At 37.9% G+C, this 22,332-nt stretch overlaps 1 protein-coding gene across 1 annotated transcript; it reads right to left on the reverse strand.

Annotated features, from left to right (window-relative positions):
* Positions 1–14,324: 14,324 nt before the first annotated feature.
* LOC131073592 (uncharacterized) lies at positions 14,325–15,280 on the reverse strand. The gene has a single exon (XM_058010053.2). It carries the CDS (start codon positions 15,276–15,278, stop codon positions 14,541–14,543), a length of 738 nt encoding a protein of 245 aa, XP_057866036.2. The 5' UTR covers positions 15,279–15,280; the 3' UTR covers positions 14,325–14,540.
* Between the last annotated feature and the right edge of the window lie 7,052 nt (positions 15,281–22,332).

A 22,332-nucleotide genomic window follows, 5' to 3' on the forward strand; every position in this document is an offset into this window, starting at 1 on the left:
ACCAAATCCGTATTAACCTAAAATATCAATATAAACTTGCTTTCACCACCTCTTGGGGGATCTTTTTCTATATCATCATGTCATTTGGGTTGAGGAACATGGGAGCAACCTATCACTGAGTCATGACCTTGATATTCCATGATTTCATCCACAAGGTCTTAGAAGACTATGTTGATGATATCTTGGTAAAGTACTTGGCACATGGAACACATATTGAAAATCTTTGTCTGGTCTTTGAAAGACTTCAATTGTATAAGATGAGACTAAATCCTCTCAAATGTTTCTTTGGTGTTGACACCGAGAAGCTCCTAGGATTCATCGTCTCCCGCTAAGGAATCGAAATAGATACGGATAAGATCGATGCTATTGTGAACATGCCTCCACCTAAAAATATCTCTCAACTTCGTAGCCTATAGGGGAAGATATAGGTCATTCGTCGGTTTGTGGCACAATTGGCTGATCTACCCTACCCTTTACGTGACTACTGAAGAAAGATACCCATTTCAAATGGAATTAAGAATGTAAAAAGGCATTTACTTCCATCAAAGATTACCTAGCTAAAGCTCCTATTCTAATGCCAGCTATGTATGATAGACCTTTCTTCCTATATATTTCTGCCTCATCTCATTCTTTAGCAGCATTGTTAGCCCAGCGCAATGATGAAGGTCGAGAAAGAGTAGTCTATTACATCAGTCGTACTTTGATAGAGTATGAAACCCGATATTCTATTGTGTAAAAATAGTGATTATCCCTTTTCTTAGCGACTCAAAAGTTGAGACATTACATCATCCATGAAGAAACGTGGGCCATTGCTAAAAATGATATCCTCAAGCACCTCTTTGCAAAGTCCGATCTCTCAGGAAGGTTGGCCAAGTTGGCAATGTTTCTCTTTGAGTTTGACTTGCAGTTCATAACTTAGAAGTCAATCAAAGGGCAGGTCATCACTGATTAGTTGGCTGACGCTCCCTCAAACAAATCTTTTCCCACCTTAGATCTCTTCCCTGATGAAGATCTTCTCATCATTGACCATGACTCTGTGTGGGACATCTATTTTGACAATTCGAGATGTCAAACTAGCTCAGGTGCATGTGTGGTTTTTGTCTCATCCAAAGGAAAGCCAACTCCTCTCTCTTTCCATTTGGAATCACTATACTAGTATAATCGCCAAGTATGAGGCCTTGATTGTAGGACTTCTTGCCACGGTTGCCATGGGTGTGAAGAACATCCATATCCATGGTGATTTTGAGCTTATTTTAAACTAAGTGACATGTGCCCATCGTGTTAATTAGTTGAATTTATCTTAGTATAAGGATTTTGTATCAAACATACTAAATAAATTAGCTACTTACACGATCGATAACATCTCACAAAGGGAAAATTGTCATGTGGATGCAATGGAAAGTGTTGCTTCCCTTGTAGGCCTAGACTTTGGTCAGGGTGAATATCGCTTTGTGGTAGAATTCCTTTGCTCTTCGACTGTGTCTGACAAAACTCAATTTGATAGCCTTATGTGTTTCCATGTCGATTTAGGAGAATGGTTCACACATATCTTCAATTATCTAAAGACTAGAATTTTTCTTGATGATTCCAACAAAAGTTCGCGTGTTCAAATTCAAAAGTTGGCCACTTGACATATTCTCTTATCTAACATACTTTATAGGAGATCATACAACGGTCTTATTTTGCATTGTCTAATAAAATTCGAGATCCCCCTTTCCCTTCAGGAAGCCCAATCAAGCTCTGGAGGTGGGAATTTTAGAGGAATATCTCTGATACACAAATCAATCCACATGGGGTACTATTAGCAAATGATGGAACAAGATTCCTTTTCCTTTGTCAAAAAGTACCCCCAATATCAACAACATAGCAACCTAATTCGAGCCCCTTTATAGGAGATCCATAGTCAGGTTTCTCTATGGCCTTTTTAGACTTGGGGATTGGACATCATTGGCAAGATATCTCCCCCTTCGTCTAAGGGTCACATCTTCATTATCACTGCTACACTAGATTACTTCATGAAGTAGGTCGAGGTGGTGTCGTTGAGATCAACTACCACTGATATGATTTGTGGCTTCTTCATGCATAATATCATTTCTCGATTTGGCTTGCCTACTACCCTTGTTTATGATAATGGTACATTTTTTAAGAACAAGGAGGCTAAGAAATTTCTTGAAAAATTCCACATTCAACACTGCTTCTCTACACCTTACTATATGCAATCTAATGGGCAAGCGGAAGAATCTAACAATACTATTGAATAGATCTTACATAAGACCATTACTAAGCATGGTAAAGATTGGCATGTACAGTTAGTATACACGTTATGCGCCTATCTCATGAGTGTCTATACGGCTATAGGAACAACACCCTATAACCTTGTGTATGGTGTTGATGCTATTATGCCTTTTGAATTGGAGATCCCCTCTTTGCAGGTCTCCTTAAAAGGGGTTATTGATGATGTATCCTATCACACTCTTCATTTCAATCAGCTTTATTTGTTATATCAATGCCACTTAAAGGCCCTTCAACATCTTCAAGCTTATCAAAAATCTCTATCTAAACAGTATAACCAAAGTGTGCTACCCTGGACCTTGAAACTAGGTGACTTGGTTCTTTATGAGAACCAGAGAAACTTTAACGCACCACCTAACCAAAGAGGGAAATTTAGCCCAAATTAGTTAGGTCCGTACATTGTCACCTCTGCTTATGGTTCTCATGCCTATGGTTTATCCTCAATGGATGGCACTCCTCTCAAAGAACCTATCAATGTCACACACCTACATAGATACTATGCATAGAAAATGTGAAATATGTGTCTTACGCATGATACCTAGATGCCTATGGGGGTCACGTCCTGACACATATCCTTCATCAACATGACATCTAGCTCTATGTTATGGAGTGACCATGCATTATTACATCCATGTGTGTGTGTGTGCATGTACATGTGTTATATCTCTACATAGATCATCACAAGATTTAATTATGCATATGAACATATGTAAATTAAATCATGGTAAACATCTAAATATAAATCATCCATCACATGAGCAGATAAAATACCAACAACATCCATCCATGAGAGCACAAGATAGAATAACAATGTTGAATCTCATATATGTGTGTGTATAATGTATTGTGTCTATGTACTTGTATCATATCACTACAAAAACATGTGATGTCATATGTGTCTCTAATATACATCAATACATCCATGTATATATACCAAAAAAAATGTTGTACTTGGATTGAATAAAAAATGTCTCATGACTTGTCTGGTGAGTGAGTCCCTAAGGTCACTTACGCTGGAGGATCTCGATCCTGGCAAGGAGGCTATCTACCTGAGGTCAACTTTGATCTCATAGTAGTAGTTCTCCACAATCGTAGGCCCCTCATATCCCCTTGTAACTCAATGATAGTCTCCCACTATGTCATCAGCTCCTCTCATGTCGCCATCTCTCACTGATGCAATGCCTCGAGGTTTGCCATCAACTGGTGCACTCGAGGGTGGTCTAAGTGACTTGTGGGATCCTATTGGGCAACATCCACCTATCGCCAAAGGTCATCAACCTAGCTTTGCAGAGTGTCACATGCCCTCTTGGCACTCTCAACTCACGTCACTTTCCTATCTCTCTTTAAGGACAACGCAGACTTCCTGGAAGGCCTGATCCTATTGCCACATCATAGTGGTGAGTTGCATTGCTGCCTATACCATCTCCACTCAACCCTCCTCATATGTTATTTGTAGCTGTGCAATAGGCTCAACTAGCTACATGTGTTTCCCCATTGATTGGATGGGTTGGTAGGTGTCCAGCACAAGACCCCAAGTCTACACATCAGGGATGACCTCTACAAGCACCTGGTGGATGAAGCTTAGCCACTCAGCCAAGCCCTCTGTAAGCACAAAACATTTCACATCAGTATCCATTATATCCAAAATATCTACATCTATACATATGCAAGAAATACTAAAGTACATCAACTGAAATCACAAGTACTATCGGGATCGCCCCTTTCCCAGTCTGGACCTCATAGAGTCTCCCTACTAGAGGATCCTTCTGTGAATATCATTTCTACTAGTAGTCGCACCCGTGGCATAGAAGGAAATGCAACTGGTGATGGTGGAAGATCCCTAGCAGACGATATATGTTTTTCTAGACTCAGGCTCCTCATTTGTCATCTCCACCCTGGTCTCCCACCCTCATCGCTCAAGGAGTCTTGCTCATTACTATCATCTCCTAGGGCTCTGACATCTCCTCCTACTACACCTGGTAGGAAAATTAGTGTTGGGCCCACCCTGCTCCAAAAACTTGCAAAGCCTGGAGTGAGCCAACATTGTCTATATCAAGTTGTAGTGTGATGTCATCATCATCACTCCCCTATGGACTATCCCATACATCTCCCAAGATAGGATAGGGTAGGTCTTGTGGCTACACTGTACTCTTGGCCAATCATGCATAGGTAGGTACAACAGGTGGGATCACCTGCACCTATCCAAACTACCACATGCATCACTACTAGTAGTATGACATCACCACATGGTCCTGACAGCTGAGTAGGAAGCGACATCTCTGCATCCATGGGAGCTATGTGTGGTTTATGATCTAGACCCCCATATCTCGATATGGTTGCCATATGACATCTCTGATCCCAAGCTAGTTGAAGGTGATCCTCCATTATGTCATGTCTCTTGTCCATGATCCTTTGCACCATAATGAATATGCATGTGCTCATGGCATGTCCAAGGGCATGAGCATCAAAAATCCAATTAGCCACGTGCAAGTGATGTGCTCAAAGGCATAGATCTATAAAAGTGTGCATGTAGTCAGGCTCAGATACTCATGGGGCACATATCGCGAGAGCTCATAATATAGGTGGGCCAACATGCTATGACCCCATGCATATATTATTTGTCTCTCCTTCATGTCTTGAATCAAGGGGACAAACCCTATGGTCAACTCTATGCCATGGTCATTTGTCAGTACCTATCGTGCGATGATCGTGATTATGATGTGCCAAACCAAGGGAATCAACACTCATCCTTGGCACAATGTTTGTAGGTATACATGTCATGTGGCATCTATCCTCCACCCTAGGAACAACTCCTGTTATCTGACCAACTCCACTACAGATAGGGTAGCTAGTGTCACCCGCTTCCCTTAGATGAGCAGTCATAGGATGCAGTAGACATCAATCAATGTGATAGTCATCTCTCCTGTGGGTAGCTGGAATGACATAGTGTCTACATCCCACCTCTCCATCAATGCCTGTAACATAGGGGCATGTAACTAAAACTTGGACAAGGTTGTTAGGATAATTGGTGAACAACTGAGAGGGGGGGTGAATCAGTTGTTGATAGATTATATTAATCAAACCACTTTATAATCTTTAACCAAAGCACATAAACAGATACCGGTAAGTAATAAAACTCAAGAATGAAATAGAGAATTAACACAATGCAACCATACCACATAACACCATGATTTGTACATGGAAAATCTAGTAAAGGGAAAAACCGTGGTGGGAAGCCTACTCATAGTCAGATGATACTTCTGCAAAAAGTATGTGATACAATGAGGGGCCTCCACACATGCAGGAAGGCACACTTCCTAGAGAGTACTTCTCATTACAAAAGAGTCTCACTGACTACAAAGAGGCTATAACCACCTCAAGATAATTAGACACCAATCCAAAAGAATGAACTGCTAGAGATAGCATCTACCATGTTTGATTACAGTTTCGGTTAAGCTTAATAACAGAGGCCTTTGACCTCTTACTTAAACCCAATTCGATCACCTATGATTGTCCAAATCTCCTTCACATATGATATTGCATTCTATGACCACAACACTTATTTTTTTATTCCATACCCTGATCTACAATGAGATCTTACATCAATTTATACAAACCCTAAGGCCTAAACAAATTAGGTTGGCCACCTAAAAGATATTATAATAAGATCACTACATACATCCATATTACAATGATATGCCATGTCGGCTTTAGACCAAAACAACAATAACCAATCCATAAGTCATCCTAGTAACGTGTAGAGAACACGTTAACATGATATCGATCCATAACCTAGATAGGCACTGGACCTAATCTGGGTCCACTACACCAAAGAAATGTCTTCAATCAATTGAGGCATGATCAAGGATCACATTCTACATCCTAAATTCCATCAGAAGATGCACCAACACCACTTAGCATTCTGTCAAGGTTTCTTAGTGAAAGCTCTATCGGTTAAACCTTAAACCCTTACTGGTAATACAAGATCTTCTACCACTAACCAAAACCTATCTGTTGGTAACCAAAAAAAACAACTAGTGTTGACATCAATGACAAAACATCAATGCAACACATAATCAATTCATCCATCATGCCAACAATCTCCCCCTTTGTCATTAATGGCAACACTAGATGTGAAAAACAACTAAGTACCAAGAAATGCCAAACAAGTCTCCCCCTGTGGAAGACAACCAACAATATCTTGAATATCAATAACTCTCCCCCTATGAATAATATCTCTGTAAAGTTCTGAAATTTATTTTTCACATCACTATCTCTCCCCCTTTGACATCAATGCCAGAAATCTGACAAAAATATCAAAGCAAGAATATAAGCCTCTAAATCTCAAAGCTGACTACCCCCCCCGTGTAGTAGCACCACTCATCAGTGTAGGAATGAATAGTCTCTGATAATGCATGACAGACTGATGCCAAACCACAACAATCAAGTCTCTGCTGGAGGGGTAGAAACCCCTAACCTGTCTCTCAAATATTCAAATGATTCCTTAGACAATGGTGTAGTGAATATATCTATAATCTGCTCTTTAGTGTTCACATAAACCAAATTGACTTCCTTTTCTTCCACCTTGTCCTTCAGAATGTTGTATTTTATTGATATGTGTTGAGTCTTAGAGTGAAATATGAGATTCTTAGACATGTCAGTAGCTGCAGAGTTATCACAATAGATAACTATCGGTTCACTACAATTTACCCTGATATCCTTCAACAATTGCTTCATCCACAAGACTTGAGTGCTATTAGTTGTTATTGCAACATATTCAGCTTTTGCAGTAGATAAAGAAATGCATGACTATTTTTTTCTGATCCATGAAACTAATTTCTTTCCAAGAAAGAAAGCTCCACCAGAAGTTCTCTTCTTGTCATCAGTATCTCTTGCCCAATCTGAATCTGTATATGCACATAAAGTGAAGTCACTATCTCTAGAATACCATAAAACATATTCTGTTGTTCCTTGCAAATACCAGAATATCCTCTTTACTGCACATTCATGATTTTCTTTAGGATTACTTTGATATCTTGAAACAATACTTACTGCATTCATAATATCCGGTCTATTCTGAGATAGATATAACAAACCACCAATCATAGACTTATACCTTGTTGAATTTACCAATGCAGATGTATCTTTGATAGATAATTTCTCACTTGTCACCATGGGAGTGCTTACCAGTTTGGAATTATCCATACCAAACTTCTTCAACAATTCCCTTAGATACTTAGTTTGACAGATAAACAATGCCTTTGTCAGTTTGAGTAATCTACAAACCTAATAAAAATCTAATCTAACCAATTAGGGACGTTTCAAATTCATTCTTCATGTTATTAGAGAATTCCATGCATAATTTATCTTCACCTCCAAAAATGATATCATCAACAAATACTTCAATAATCAAAATATCATCATCAGTGATCTTATAATATAAATTACTGTCAGCACTACCTTTAGTAAAACTAAGCTTTAAAAGATATTTATCCAACCTTGCATACCAAGCTCTAGGAGCTTGTTTCAATCCATATAAAGCTTTCCTTAATCTGCAAACCATATCTTTATCATCTGTCAATAAAATTCCATCAGGTTGCTCAATGCATACCTCTTCCTCAAGTTCACCATTCAAGAATGCACATTTAACATCCATTTGATAGACCTTATAGTTCTTATAAGCTGCATAGGCAAGAAATAGTCTAACAACTTCAATTCCAGCTACAAGTGCAAATGTCTCACCATAATCGATTCTTTCCATTTGAGAATATCCTTTACAAACCAATCTAGCCTTGTTTCTTACAACTTGATCATCCTCATTTAGTTCCAATAACATTCTTATTTTTAGGCTAGGGAACTGAAGTCCAAGTCTCATTCTTCTCTATATAATCTAATTCATATTCCATAGCCTTTAACAAATGTTTATCTTTACAAGATTCAATAATAGATGCCTATTCAATTTGAGAAATAAGACATACCTCTTCATTTGCTAATCCTCTTCTTGTCATAACTCCCTTGTTCCTATATCCAATGATTTGATCTTTAGAATGATTTAACCTTACATACCTTGGTGTCTTCTGAACTTCAGGTTCACTATCCTGATCATCAATCGCAGTTGAATTTTTTGATTGTACTGGAGTAACTGTCTCAGTTTCTTGTACCGGTTGAGGTATTTTCAGTTCAGTTATGATCATTTCCACTATCAGTTCCCTATCATATGATATAGATTAATTTCTGTAATGCTCATCCACTTTCACATTTGCGCTCTCCACAATTTTCTGCAATATTTTGTTATAACATCTATATGATTTTCTTTGAATTGAATATCCAAGAAATATCCCTTCATCACATCTAGGATCAAACTTCTCAATTGAATCATCCCTTTTGATATAACATTTACTTCCAAAAATTGTGAAATATTTAACAGTAGGTGTATGTCAAAACCATAATTCATAAAGGGGTCTTACCGGTTTCACCTTTGATGTGAACTCTGTTGAATGTGTAGACTAAAATACTCATTTCTTCTCTCCAGTAGATGTGAGACAATTTGCCTTCCATCATCATAGTTCTTGTTGCATCCAAAATGGTTCTATTCTTTCTTTCCACTACTCCATTTTGTTGAGGAGTTCGAGGTGCAGATAACTGTCTCCTAATTCCATATGTCTCTCAATAACTATTAAATTCATGAGAAGTGAACTCAATGCCTTGATTTGATCTCAGAAATTTGATTTTCAATCCAGTTTCTGTTTCTACCTTAGCTTTAAATATCTTGAATTTCTCAAAGGCTTCAAACTTCTCCCTTAGAAAAGTCACCCACATCATTCTAGAATAATCATCAATTATCAGCATGAAATACCTATCACCTTGAATTCTTCTAGTCCTTACTAGACCACATAAGTTAGTGTGAATCAAATCAAGCACATCATTAGATTTATCATGTATGCTCTTAAAAGAAGTTCTAACTTTCTTTCCCAATTGACATTCCTTACATACCATATTATGAGTCTTTATAATCTTAGGTATATCTCTAACTACCTTTGTTGAACCGATCTTAACAATACAATCAAAATTAACATGACACAACCTCTTATGCCATAACCAACTATCATCAATATGAGAAATCAAACATGTCTTATTACCAGTTTTCAAGTGAAAGATATTACCTTCAGTCTGAGTACCAATTGCAATCTCCAAACTAGTTTTGTTAATGATTTTGTATTTTCTATCTTTAAACTGAAGTTGGAAACCCTTCTCCACCAATTGACCAACACTTAAAATATTATTCTTTAAACCTTCTACATAATAGATGTTATCAGTATTATGCTTGTAATCCAGAGAAATAATACCTCTACCTTTGATCATACATGCTTTGTCATCTCCAAATCTGACTTGACTGCCATTGTATTCTTGCAAGGACAAAATTTTCCTTTTATCTCCAGGCATATGATGTGAGCATCCACTATCAATTACCCATTCATCCTTGTCTTCAAATTTTGCTGCCAGGGCCTTTTCTTCATTCATGATAGCCGGTTTTGGTTCATCTTGTTTTAAAGCATAGAACACCCATTTCTTTCTAATGCCAGATCCACCAGAAGAGTTTGTTGACAGTTCATCCTCAGAATCATCACTTACTCCTTCCTCATCTGCTATGTAGCATTGTTTACTTTTCTTGAATCTATATCTATTCTGATTAGGCTTCAATGATTTCTTAACTCTTTCTTCAAATCTGGCATTCCTTTCAGGACATCTACATGCAAAATGACCAATCTTATTACATGCAAAACATTTAAAAGGTGTTTTTCCTTCATACTTACTTCCTATCAGTCCTTTAGGTACTCTTCTAGAAAACAAGGCTTCAAGTTGCTCAAATTATTCATCCCCTTTCCTCATATCTTCCAATTATTTTGCATATAAGGCTTTCCAATCACTTTTGCCCGTAGATGATGATGCATGAAAAGCAGGTTCTTATTTTATAGCTCCAGAAGATCCAAATTCTTCAAGCTCAAAAGGAGATAATTTCCCAATCAGAATGTCTCTGTTAACTGAAGTGTTTTCCATTGTTCTCAGTTCATTAATTGCAATTGCCTTAATCTTGTAAGCTAGTGGAAAGGCTCTCAAGACTTTGGAAACTATTTCATCTTCACTCAGAGATCCTCCACAACATTGAATTCCCATGACAATCTCATTTACTCTTTCCATAAATGTAGTAATTCTTTCATTATCTTCCATCTTCAAGTTCTCATATCTTACCCAGTAACCATCAAGTTTAGCAATTTTGACAGTAGGATCACCTTCATTCAGAGTTTTCAATTTATCCCACATAACCTTTACCGATGATTTATCAGTTAATCCCATGCTTTGCTAATCAGTAAGTGCACATAAGAGGGCTTCTCTAGCTTTGCAATCATTTTCAATATTCTTGTCCAAGTCTGCAGGAGAAGGATTGCCAAATGCTGGATCATAAGGTGTATATCCTTTCTCAGTGATCTCCCAAATATCCTTGCCAAGACATCTAATATGAGTCTCCATTCAGATTTTCCATATCCCATAATTTATTCCATCAAGCTTAGGGATTTCTCTTCTGAAAATAGTCGCCGGTAGATTTGAAGTATTAGTTGTCATAGGATCTACCTCAAGTGGTTAAGCTTCTACAAAAGAGGACCAAAGCTCTAATACCAATTGTTAGGATAACCAGTGAAAAAATGAGAGGGGGGGGGTGAATCAGTTGTTGATAGATTATATTAATCAAACCAATTTATAACCTTTAACTAGAATACATAAACATTGAATAAAGGAATAGTAGGTACAAACAGATACCGGTATGCAATAAAAATTAAGAATGAAACAAAGAATTAACACAATGCAACCATACCACATAACACCATGATCTGTACGTGGAAAATACGGTAAAGGGAAAAACCACAGTGAGAAGCCTACCCACAGTTAGATGATACTTCTGTATAAAGTATGTGATACAATGAGGGGCTTGCACATGCAGGAAGGCACACTGCCTAGATCATACTGATCATTACAAAAGAGTCTCACTGACTACAAAGAGGTTATAACCACCTCAAGATAATTGGACACCAATCCAGAAGAATGAACTGCCAGAGGTAGCATCTACCATGCTTGATTATAGTTCTGGTTAAGCTTAATACTGGAGGCCTTTGACCTCTTTCTTAAAACAAATTCGATCACCTATGATCGACCAAATCTCCTTCACATATTATATTGCATTCCACAACCACAATACTTTTTTTTTAATTCCATACCCTGATATACAATGAGATCTTACATCAATTTATACAAACCCTAAGGCCTAAACCAACTAGGTCAGCCACCTAAAAGATATTACAATAAGATCATTACATACATCCATATTACAATGATATGCCATGTCAGCTTTAGACCAAAACAACAATAACCAATCCATAAGTCATCTCGGTAACATGTAGAGAACACGTTAACATGATACTGATCCATAACCTAGATAGGCACTGGACCTAATCTAGGTCCACTACACCAAAGCAATGTCTTCAATAAGTTGAGGCACGATCAACGATCACCTTTCGCATCTTGAATTCCATCTAGAAGCCTCACCAACACCACTTAGCATTATGTCAAGGTTTCTCGGTGAAAGCTCTACTGGTTAAACCTTAAACCCTTACCAGTAACACAAGATCTTCTACCCGTAACCAAAACCTGTATGTCGGTAACCAACCAAAATAACTAGTGTTGACATCAATGACAAAACATCAATGCAACACATAATAAATTCATACATATTGCCAGCAAAGGTGAACGTCCACCACAGACCTACTTCATGGAGAAGTCATCTCTTGATCGTCAACAAATCCTCTTCCTGGCTACGCAACATCTGTAACAAGTGCCCCAACATATCTTCCCGCATCTCAGGAAATGTCTGCACATAAAGAGTTTTTCATCAGTTTCGATTCATCTTTCCCAGTCTGTTGTTCACCAAAAGTGATAACCCAAGAACACCTGCAAATCTTTCTATGAAATGGCCAATTTTAGTCTACAAAACACATCAGGGCTTGGACAACATAACATAGGACCCTAATTGATCCTCCTGCACTTTAGGTTCTGCTAGACCTAAGGGGGGACACCCTTTTGATGCACTAAATACAACAATTACAAACACATAATTGCATCAACATTAAGCAGATAGATCATTTCACAAGCTCAACAGGTTAGGAAACATTACAGATTGGCTAGATCTGTACAAACAATAGGATGAAACAGAGCTTGGAAAGAATGGAACACACACCCCTAAACATAAAGGGAAATAGACTTGTCTTTTAAAATGTTGATCTGAAACCATCCCCAAATCTATCAAAGACCAGCGCCTTGTTCATTGGGCAATGGAGTCACACACAAAACTACAAATATGAATCATAACTGCAAATTGGTTTTCCTTACAACATATCCCTGCATTAATACCTTGTACTAATGCATTACTCAATCCATTCATAAAATTATTAGATCTGGGACACATTCCATTGTTTATGACTGATTATAGAATTTAAACTCTTTATTGAAGAATGCCTACAAACAGTCATACAATCTCCTTGAGATGACAAATTATAAGCCTCCTTGAGGATTCAATTCATAATAATTAAATGCATACACAGAGACAATATCATGGGAAATTTACTCATGCCTGACACAAGTAAGACCTGCAACTAGAAAACAATCTGTCATCCTACAATGTAGCCTCTATACCCTGAATAGATCCATAGAACTTTACAAGTTTGGGTCAAGAATTTCAGAAAATGGAAGCCATGAAAACTGGAGCACTTCCTCACAGAATTCTGGAACCCTTACAACTAAGAAGAATTGGGAATAAAAGGGAGAGGGAAGAAAATCAAATCTGCAACTGAATTGCCAAGTGTCTCCTCTCTAACTGAATTTTGTTCCCGTGGAAACTGCTTCCAAAATATCCAACATTTGTCAAAATTAACCTCATAATCAGATTTCTCACTTCGAGAGCTTTCCGAAAATATATAACACTTTATACCTTGGCCAAAAATTGAGTCCTGGGCGAATTGATTCCCCAATGTGCACCATCATTTAAATTTTTCATTTATTAATATAGTTTAAACTATATAATAAACAATTTTAATTTTAATTCTTTTGCCCTTGATGTGCTCTGACGCTTTGCCACATGGCAGCCTCTGATTGGTCAATGGGGTTGACTGGACACCACTTGGGATGACACCTCATCACTGCCACATGTTCGCTTGCTCATCCGTCACTTGGCTGCCACCTGTATACCACCTCAGCACCATGTCATCACCACTGGACTGCCACCTCAGCACCAACTGTGTGCCACGTCACTGCCACGTCACTGGGACCCACCTGCTGGACATCTGACTATACCCGCCACCTGGTTTTTGCAACTTCGCGGGGTGTAACTCGCGTGCATCTTCCTTTCGCGAAATAGCGCGAGCCGTTGATCTCTCTCGAACTTGCTCACTCGTTAACCTGGCCTTCCTCTGCAAAATTTTGCTTGTTTGCCTCAGGAAGCGTGCCTCTGTGGGGTCCACCTGGTCATCGTTCAATCATCTTCTCGATCACCTCGGGAAGCGTGCTCACGCATGGGCCCACCTTGGGCGCCATCGGGCACCATGTGTCAAAAGCCTTTAAAGCTTAGACATTATAGATTAGTGTGGATTTGCATATAAACATTTAAAATAAACACTTCCCAATACATGTGGGATAATGCGATTAAGCCTGGAGCTGCATTTTTGGAGCTCTTTCCCTGGGTTTTAATGGTGATTTTGTGATTTACTTGGGAAATCAATGCCCTTTGCTTTGGTTTTAACGTTGCTTCTCCTCCACCACGCATAGGGATTTACATTGGTGTTTGCATTGAAGAAATTCATACTGCCTTTCCTTCACCAAACCACGCAGGGGGGTGTTAGACAATGCATCTGGTTCACACATGGAGGACTGGCTTGGTTGTGAAGTCTGGTTTACACCACACTTTTCTTTAAAAGGCATATCCCTTCCTCCAGGTCTGTACGTGTCTCGAATGAATGAAGAGAACTGCTACCATACTTGAAGCTACTACTGGTAGCACCATCTGAATGTGTCCTTTCTATTGGCTCGATAGATGCCACACCATAATCACTAGAACTTTTTTCAGACCAAGAATTTCCTTGACTTGGAATGGAGCCAATTTGGAGTGGAATAGAAAGAGGATGCTCGTTACTTCAAGAAGCTGGCTAAGAATTCTTGTAAGAAGCTCTTTGCCATACACGTGAACATGAACCAACAAACCCAGAAGTAAGAAGCAAAGGTGCATACAAGTAACGAACAACGAGGTTCAAAAGCTGGAACATATACCCCAATGATGCTCCAAGCTCTTCCACTGAATCTGAATGTGGATTAGTTCCTCGCGGTAAACGAACACCACAAATTTGATGATAATCACTACTTAAACCTTTATTTGTTCTCTCTCCATCATGTACTTTGCAAAGAGGAAACAACTTTCCAAGTTGTCTTATTGCCACGGATTGTGCCTGCAAAAGATCTAACCGTATTGTTGTATGTGCCAAGTTTTGGGCATGAATCTCATCCGGATAGAACTCATCTAGCTTTTCCACCATATTTCTTTCCAACATATCAGAGGCGTCTACAAGTAAGGTCTCTCTGGAATGGAATTCATTAGTTTTCTCCTCAAGCTTGAATTTTTCTTTCATAAGTTGATCTTGGTTAAGACGAAGCCGCTCTTTAAGCAGTACAAGTTTTTCAGCATGAAGCTGCATCCATCTCCGTTGGTCACTTGCTTTATCCTTAGCCTTGAGCTTTTCATCCAGTCTTTTATTCAAGGTAATATGTTCGCGTTTCAATGCATTGACCAATTTATACTTATCATTCAACCTTGAATTCACACAAGGTGCACAAACTGAAGGGAGATTTACATTCTCACAGATGCCACAAGTGCTTGCTTTCCTTGCCATTACATCCATGCAGGGAAAAGAATTTACTAAGTTTTGAAAGTTGGCTGCTTTAATTTATTTATAACTTCAAACATGCCTGGGTAGAAGGAGAAGATTAATTGTTGTTTTCTTTATAATTTTCAATCTGCACCTCCCCTTTCTTCACTATGTGAATAGCAAAATCTTCTACAAACTACTTTGGCCACCACGCTGCCTTGGAGGTCTATTTGGGGGTACGTGAGGAGAAGGAGATTAATGCAGTTTGCCATTGTTTAAATGTTTTTACTGATCCCTTTTCTCAAACCACACACAACAAGGAGAATGGGAAGACCACATGGAGCTCTTGGTTTTGATCTACCATTGCATTTTAATGGAAGTCTTCATGTAAATACTCTCCTCAATCTAGCACACTCAAATTTAATCCATAATATAGGAGAATATTTCATGCTTGCACTTGCACTATGCTTCAATAAACTTTGGTTCTGAAACGTTTCTCTAATTTCCTTCAAACCTCTCCGATAGAGATTTTGCATACTTGTATATATTTGTCCCTGGGAGATTGCATACCATTACATTCACTGAAAGAAGTCGAAGCATTTAAATAATGATGTTGGTGATGCGAAGGCCAAGGCATGGGAAAATGCATTGCCATGAAATAAGAACAGTTCACCACAAAAAAATAATGCATAAGCATGAGTCAGGTCGGGCCCCAAAGTGGGTTCGACTAAAAAAAATTTCGTTATCACGCAACTAACCCCTGGAATGCTTCACGGACCTCAAACATACCTTTGGAAATGATCGACATCGTTTTCGGATCATAAAATTGCATTTTACAACCTTCAGACAATTACGCCACAATTTTTGCATTTAATCGCGAAGACGTAATTTTTAAACCTGTCAAAACACCTTTCTGGAGCTCGCCATCTGACAGGTGTGTACTTTGATATACAAAGATGAATTCTACCAAACAGTTTCTCAAGATGAGTCCCGAGCGAAGAGATATTAATTTTCAAAAATGCCCAATTGGCTTTGTCGACACTGCGGACCTGATGAAGTCAATGTCCTGGCAACACATGATGCCTTTCTCAAAAATATCAAACAACCTCCGTGGGTTCTCAAATTTGAAACATAGGTACCTTAAAGTACACATTAAAACTTGGAAATCTCAGTTCGATCACCAGACTAACAGGATGCAAATGGTGTACTCACCAAAATGGCTACATTAACTAATATAACACTGGAGTGCAGATAACTGAAAATGATGGCAAAATGAGCCCTTTTGAAAACCGATCAAACGGATTGATAAAGGCTTGAAATTTGAAACGTAGCTCACCATTTATACCAAAATTAGCCTAGAACAAACATTCTGACAGGATGCTTATTGAGGCAACTTTTACACTTATGCGAAATAGGGCTCCAACTAGCTGTCGAAACAGGGACTTGCCAAAACATACAAACTGCAAACGGATTCGTCTTTGAAAACTGAGCAAATGGATTCTTCAAGACTTAAAAATTTGTAGACTGACTCACATTTATGCATAGAATTGGATCCATTTTGAATTTCTCCATGACGATCAATAGGGCAAAAGATGTAATCGCTCAAAGAAGGCTACTCCATAAAATCTGCATTTGTGCCTAAAATGCAGTTCCAGCTCACCCCTCAAAATGGGTACCTCATAAACTTATCCAAATTGAATTCTAAAAGTTGCACATCACTGAATAGGCCAAATGAAAGGTGTGGGACATGAATCGTGAGCATTACCCTCTGAAAATCAACTGGCTCCATTTTACCCTCTCACAAACTAGGCCATTCAAACTGACTCATTCGGGTACTTTTCTGACATGCAGAGCAAAGTTTTGAATTGGGCCTCTCAACTTTGACTCAATTTTAAATAGTCCCAACACAGTCGACCCCTACGCACCCAGAAGACGACATTGCATCTTCTGGATGACATCGCCCATTTAGGACGACACTTCTAGATGAACACACCGATCGGAGATGACGGTGCGCTTCCCAAATGGCAGCACGTCCCATGGACACATGTGTAACCATCCTAGTTAAAATTCCTTAAAAGACAAAATGAAGCGTGTTTCGAGCCGAACCTTGTCAAGCTCATCGCCCTGCTTGATCGTGATCCGCAACTCCTCGATCATGCTAGCTTGGTGCTCTCATTTGTGTGGCATTTTAACTCAGATTATATTCAAATCTTTGCTCAAATTTCCATCGTGAATAGTGAAAATGACCCTTATTGGGGCCCACTTTTGAGTATATAGCCTAGTTGTTTCCCTAAATGGCTTTTGCCCATTTTTTGATGATTTTGGCTCGTTTTCCTTCCTGTTTTCCCCACCTCGTTGGGGGTGAAACACGAGGGGGCATATACTTTCCTTCATCTGATTTTTCTCTTCTATCCATTCTAACATCTCTTTAGTATTCTTCTCGCCATGGTAGCTTCCTCAGTTTTTCGTGCTGACAACTTTTCTTGTTTTGCAGTATGGAATCCATCACATCAGATACAAGGTTTTTCTTGTGGATACTTGGGGGCATTGCTCATGATCATGAACTCAACCTCTACAGTTTCTAGAATGTCATTTTTGACTAAGTATTTATTGCATCTACTATATTTATTACACTGCCTAGGCTTAATGAACATCTTTCCAAACTACTTTAGTGCGACCGATCCCTAGAGTCAACCAGTCCACAAAAGTTGGGGCAAAAGGTCATGTCCTAAATTACACTTAGTGCATTTATGACACTTACACATGATGCATAATGCATTTATGATGAACTCATGATCGAAATTACATTATTTTAGCATCATGGGCTCGAATGACAAAGCACCCCAAAATGCCTAGAAAACCCATTTGTGCCTATTTTTGGATGGATGGCAACACAATGCATGGACTTCCTCATGCCATGCTAACATCCTGAAAAGATGGCATAATCTTGAATCTAGCCGAGAGTCAGACATTGGGCAACATGTGTCCTTTGGCTTGTGTTTCATTGTAATGGCTCTCCATGCCTCTTTCGAGTTTAAGAATCGTTCCTATATTATTTTGAAGGGTTCCCACTTTGGGCTCTTGGCTCTTGGCTCTTGGCTCTTATTATGCTCTTGATATCACATTTCTCTCTTCATGCTTTTGGATACACACTCTACCAACATCAAGCTACAACTATCTTGTGGTAGCTCTTACCAACGAACACTATTGTGGGCTTCGTCATGCTCGTACCTTCAACAAAGAGGGGTTTGGCTTCATGCCTTGTCTTCTCTTTATCTATTATATTTACATGAAATGTGTTCTTTGCATTTTTATTGTATCTATCATCTAATTTTACTAATATTCATATTACAAGCAATAGGGCTTTGCTTCAATTAAGTGGAGTATAGTTTCCATTTGCATTTATTTCCAAGTTAGTTTACCTTTTTCCAATATATCTATCTAGTTATCCATGGTAGTGGGATTTGATTGAGGTAGGCCCCTATACAACCCCAACAATTTTTCCCATTTTAGTGCATGCAGGTAACACACAGGTTCCGCATACAGGGAACAATGTACAAAGCCATATTTTGAGACTTCTCTATCCATGGGTTGTATAGATGACAATGCACCTCACTACCATCTGTGCCCCACGCCATAGTCCAAAAAACCTAGAGCTCCTTGATTGGAAGGTATAATCTACTTTTGATTTTGCATCATTTTGTAGATTCAGTTTTTGCATAATTATTATTTTTGCATTATAATTCTATTATTCATTTCTATAGCATAGTTAGTTTATTTATTTGTTATCCCATAGCTCATCTTAGTGCCAGTTTGAAGAGGTAGCAGTGGATTGATTTGCCAACTAAGATTCATCATCTTAGAAGGGGAAAATCTCCTCCCCTATAGTGACACAACATTGCATCATGCCAAAATCATCATAATTCACTCATAGTAGGGTCAAATAGGCTTCAAAAATTATCTTGGAGGACAAACTAAGCAAATCAGAGGCTATGACCTAGAATTGATCAAATGCGTCATTCTAGTGATTAGATGAGCCATTCTGGATATCAATTGTGCCAATATAGTGATCAATTGTGCCAAACATAATCAAAGCACCAAAATTAAAAATATGTGCCAATCTACTAATCAGATGCACACTAGGAGCCCAATTGCACTTAGGAACCTACTTTGAGCCTCGAGAGCCCTAAATTGACAAAATGAATAGGAAGGCTTAAAATTAGGCAAGACCCATTTGGTAAATAACTCTAAGGACCCAAACAACACAAACATTTTACACAAGTTTACAATAATTCCCAAGATATTTGAACAACATCTTCCAAGAACACCCCCAAATTTGCATCACAACCCCACACCCAAGCAGTTGTGTCAACCAAACTTTAAAACAACAAGACATGATCAAAGCATGATCAAATAAAATTTCAATAAGAATGATACACAACCATAGAGGATCAAAATTGATGAGTAAAGATAAGGGAGAGAGTTCCTACCTCTTATGGAGAAACTCACATAATCTAAAATTGCTCCTCCCAAGCTTCACCAAATCTCTCAAGATTCAAACCACAACAAAGATTCCTCCGTCCAAACCAGACAATCCAACAACCACAAAATATTCTCTACCCAAATCCTTCAATCTTATCAAATCACCATGGCCAAAGGGAGGGTCTTTTTTGATCCAAAATTAGAAAAAATACCCTAGAAGTGTCAAAATAGACCCCCTTTTTCCCATTATAGTCTCTCTTTGAAAAAAAAAGAAAAATTAAAAACAATTTAAAATGAAATTAAACTGTTAAAACTACAACACTCCCAAAAGCCCCAAAATCTAAAATCACTTAGATCACTTTAAATCAAATTCACATAAAGCATCATTTACATTAAAAAATTACATTAACACATTAAAGATTAAAAATTATTAATATTCATATTATATTAATAATAAATGATTTGTAACTGACTATGCACATACACTCTTTATAGGTCATTCACAATATGGATGTGGGTAATTGGTCATCACCTCTATGGCAATCGAAAGGTGTAATCATGAGAATTAGGGATAAATCGTGCTAACTTGAGATGATGGCTTAGGCTAGGAAACATGTTTGACATTATGTTGTTTCCTATAACCACCATTGGGGAATATTGGCAAGCTCATACTTGTGAAGCTAGGTGCAGTTGATGCCATGTACCTACATCAACTAGAACATACTAACACCTGTGTATACATATCCATAAAATGCAATATACTAAAAACATCATTAATAATTACCTAATCAGGGTCACATAGCAACATGGTTAATAATCTCATAAAACTTTTAAACATTACATCACCATATACATGTAAACAATTGAAGTACTAAAATCATTGGAAGGGTATTTTAACATCACATGCATTCTCATATATTTGAATATTGTGATATCACAACTTTCCATCAAAATATCTATTGAAACATAACCATATTATTTTAAATAATCAACTACATTGATAACAACATCATCACCACAAAAATCACCAAATCTATCAAATATTTCTACCTACATTGATTATCATTTCAGTACGAAATATACTTACCTCATCTCATCCAAGCAAGGAACGAATACCATAATACCTTCTTTATCGTGTTAGAGTTGGAGGGGCATTACATCCTCCCCCCCCTAGGGCTCAACTTACTCCTAGAAATCACAAAGGTAAAAAGGAAACATAACACACATTAGTCCTAAAATTTCTTTGACAAACATCAAATATGCATTGTTTTTGGATACATGCAACAACATAACCAAATTTCCCATGAAAAAGGTCAGCCAATATTACTCATACATGCAATTTTGTTCATATAATTATCATTATCTATATTTTCAGCTTCAAGCATGATATAATAACACTTATTTTTCATTCATCAATAATTCAAGCTTCATGCATTACTCAAAGTAATCAGCAAAATACATCATTGTTCTCAAATTCAAATATAGTAAGCACATTGATTCACTCAATTTCATTCAAGATACCATCATTTTACACCATTTCACATCAAGATAATACATTATATTACTCAATACTCACAAACATTATCATTTCCAAGCATTATCCATAATTCTCAAGAGAACTCTTTTCATGATATAATTTTCCAATTTCAAAATTTCTTTACAAAATTATCATCCATTTCCATAAAACAAAATGACTTTACACTTTTCAAGAATAATGATAAATTCCTACCACTACTATGCAACAATAACATAGATCAACATGAATTTACCTATTGTAATGCCTGCCAAAATAACGTAAAGAAACTAAACAAGAATATGCAAATGGAGATAATTTTTTTCTTAATTAACATCTTATAACAACTAATGCAACACATAACATCTCCATCTATTTACATTCGTTCATCAATTAACCAATATGAACATACATCATTACTCATTTCATGAATTAACGCAAGCGGAAATAACACAACATCATTAATCTTTCCCTAGGAGATGACACAAGGTCCCAACACATACTCTAAACCTAAGTTGGCACCTATAACCAAGGAGACTAACCACACAAGGACTCTCAAGAAATAACTTACACAATACAACAAGAATGAACTCCTAGAGGCATAAAACTCATCAAAACATACATGCATCCAATAAGCATAATCATAAATCATAAAGGGGAAACACATGTAGGAATGGAGTGTCATCACATTCCATCCTTATAACACAATAACATAATAACTCAAGGCATTGGCCGGATGGACATGTGGAGCCATCTCAACCTATGAGAGACATGTGGAGCCATCTCAACCTATGAGAGACTAAGGGAGATTAGCTTACCGTCTTCACGGCCTTCTCATGCTTATCCTAAAACATCCTCCCTAGGAACAAGTCATGAGACACAAATCAACTTATCATCTTATTAATTAATCTAACTACCCAACCCATCAATTATTAGGTTATCACTTATTTACAAATCACGAAAAAATCCAATGTGCCCTGGTGATCTAGACTTCATGCATCCTTACAAGGAACCTCATGCAAGCCTCTCTCTCATGACCCCAGTCATCACAAGGAATCCCAGTCCCCCCTAACATGGTCTCAA

The sequence above is a fragment of the Cryptomeria japonica genome, chromosome 11 (genome assembly GCF_030272615.1).
Source record: "Cryptomeria japonica chromosome 11, Sugi_1.0, whole genome shotgun sequence".
Taxonomy (NCBI): Eukaryota; Viridiplantae; Streptophyta; class Pinopsida; order Cupressales; family Cupressaceae; genus Cryptomeria; species Cryptomeria japonica.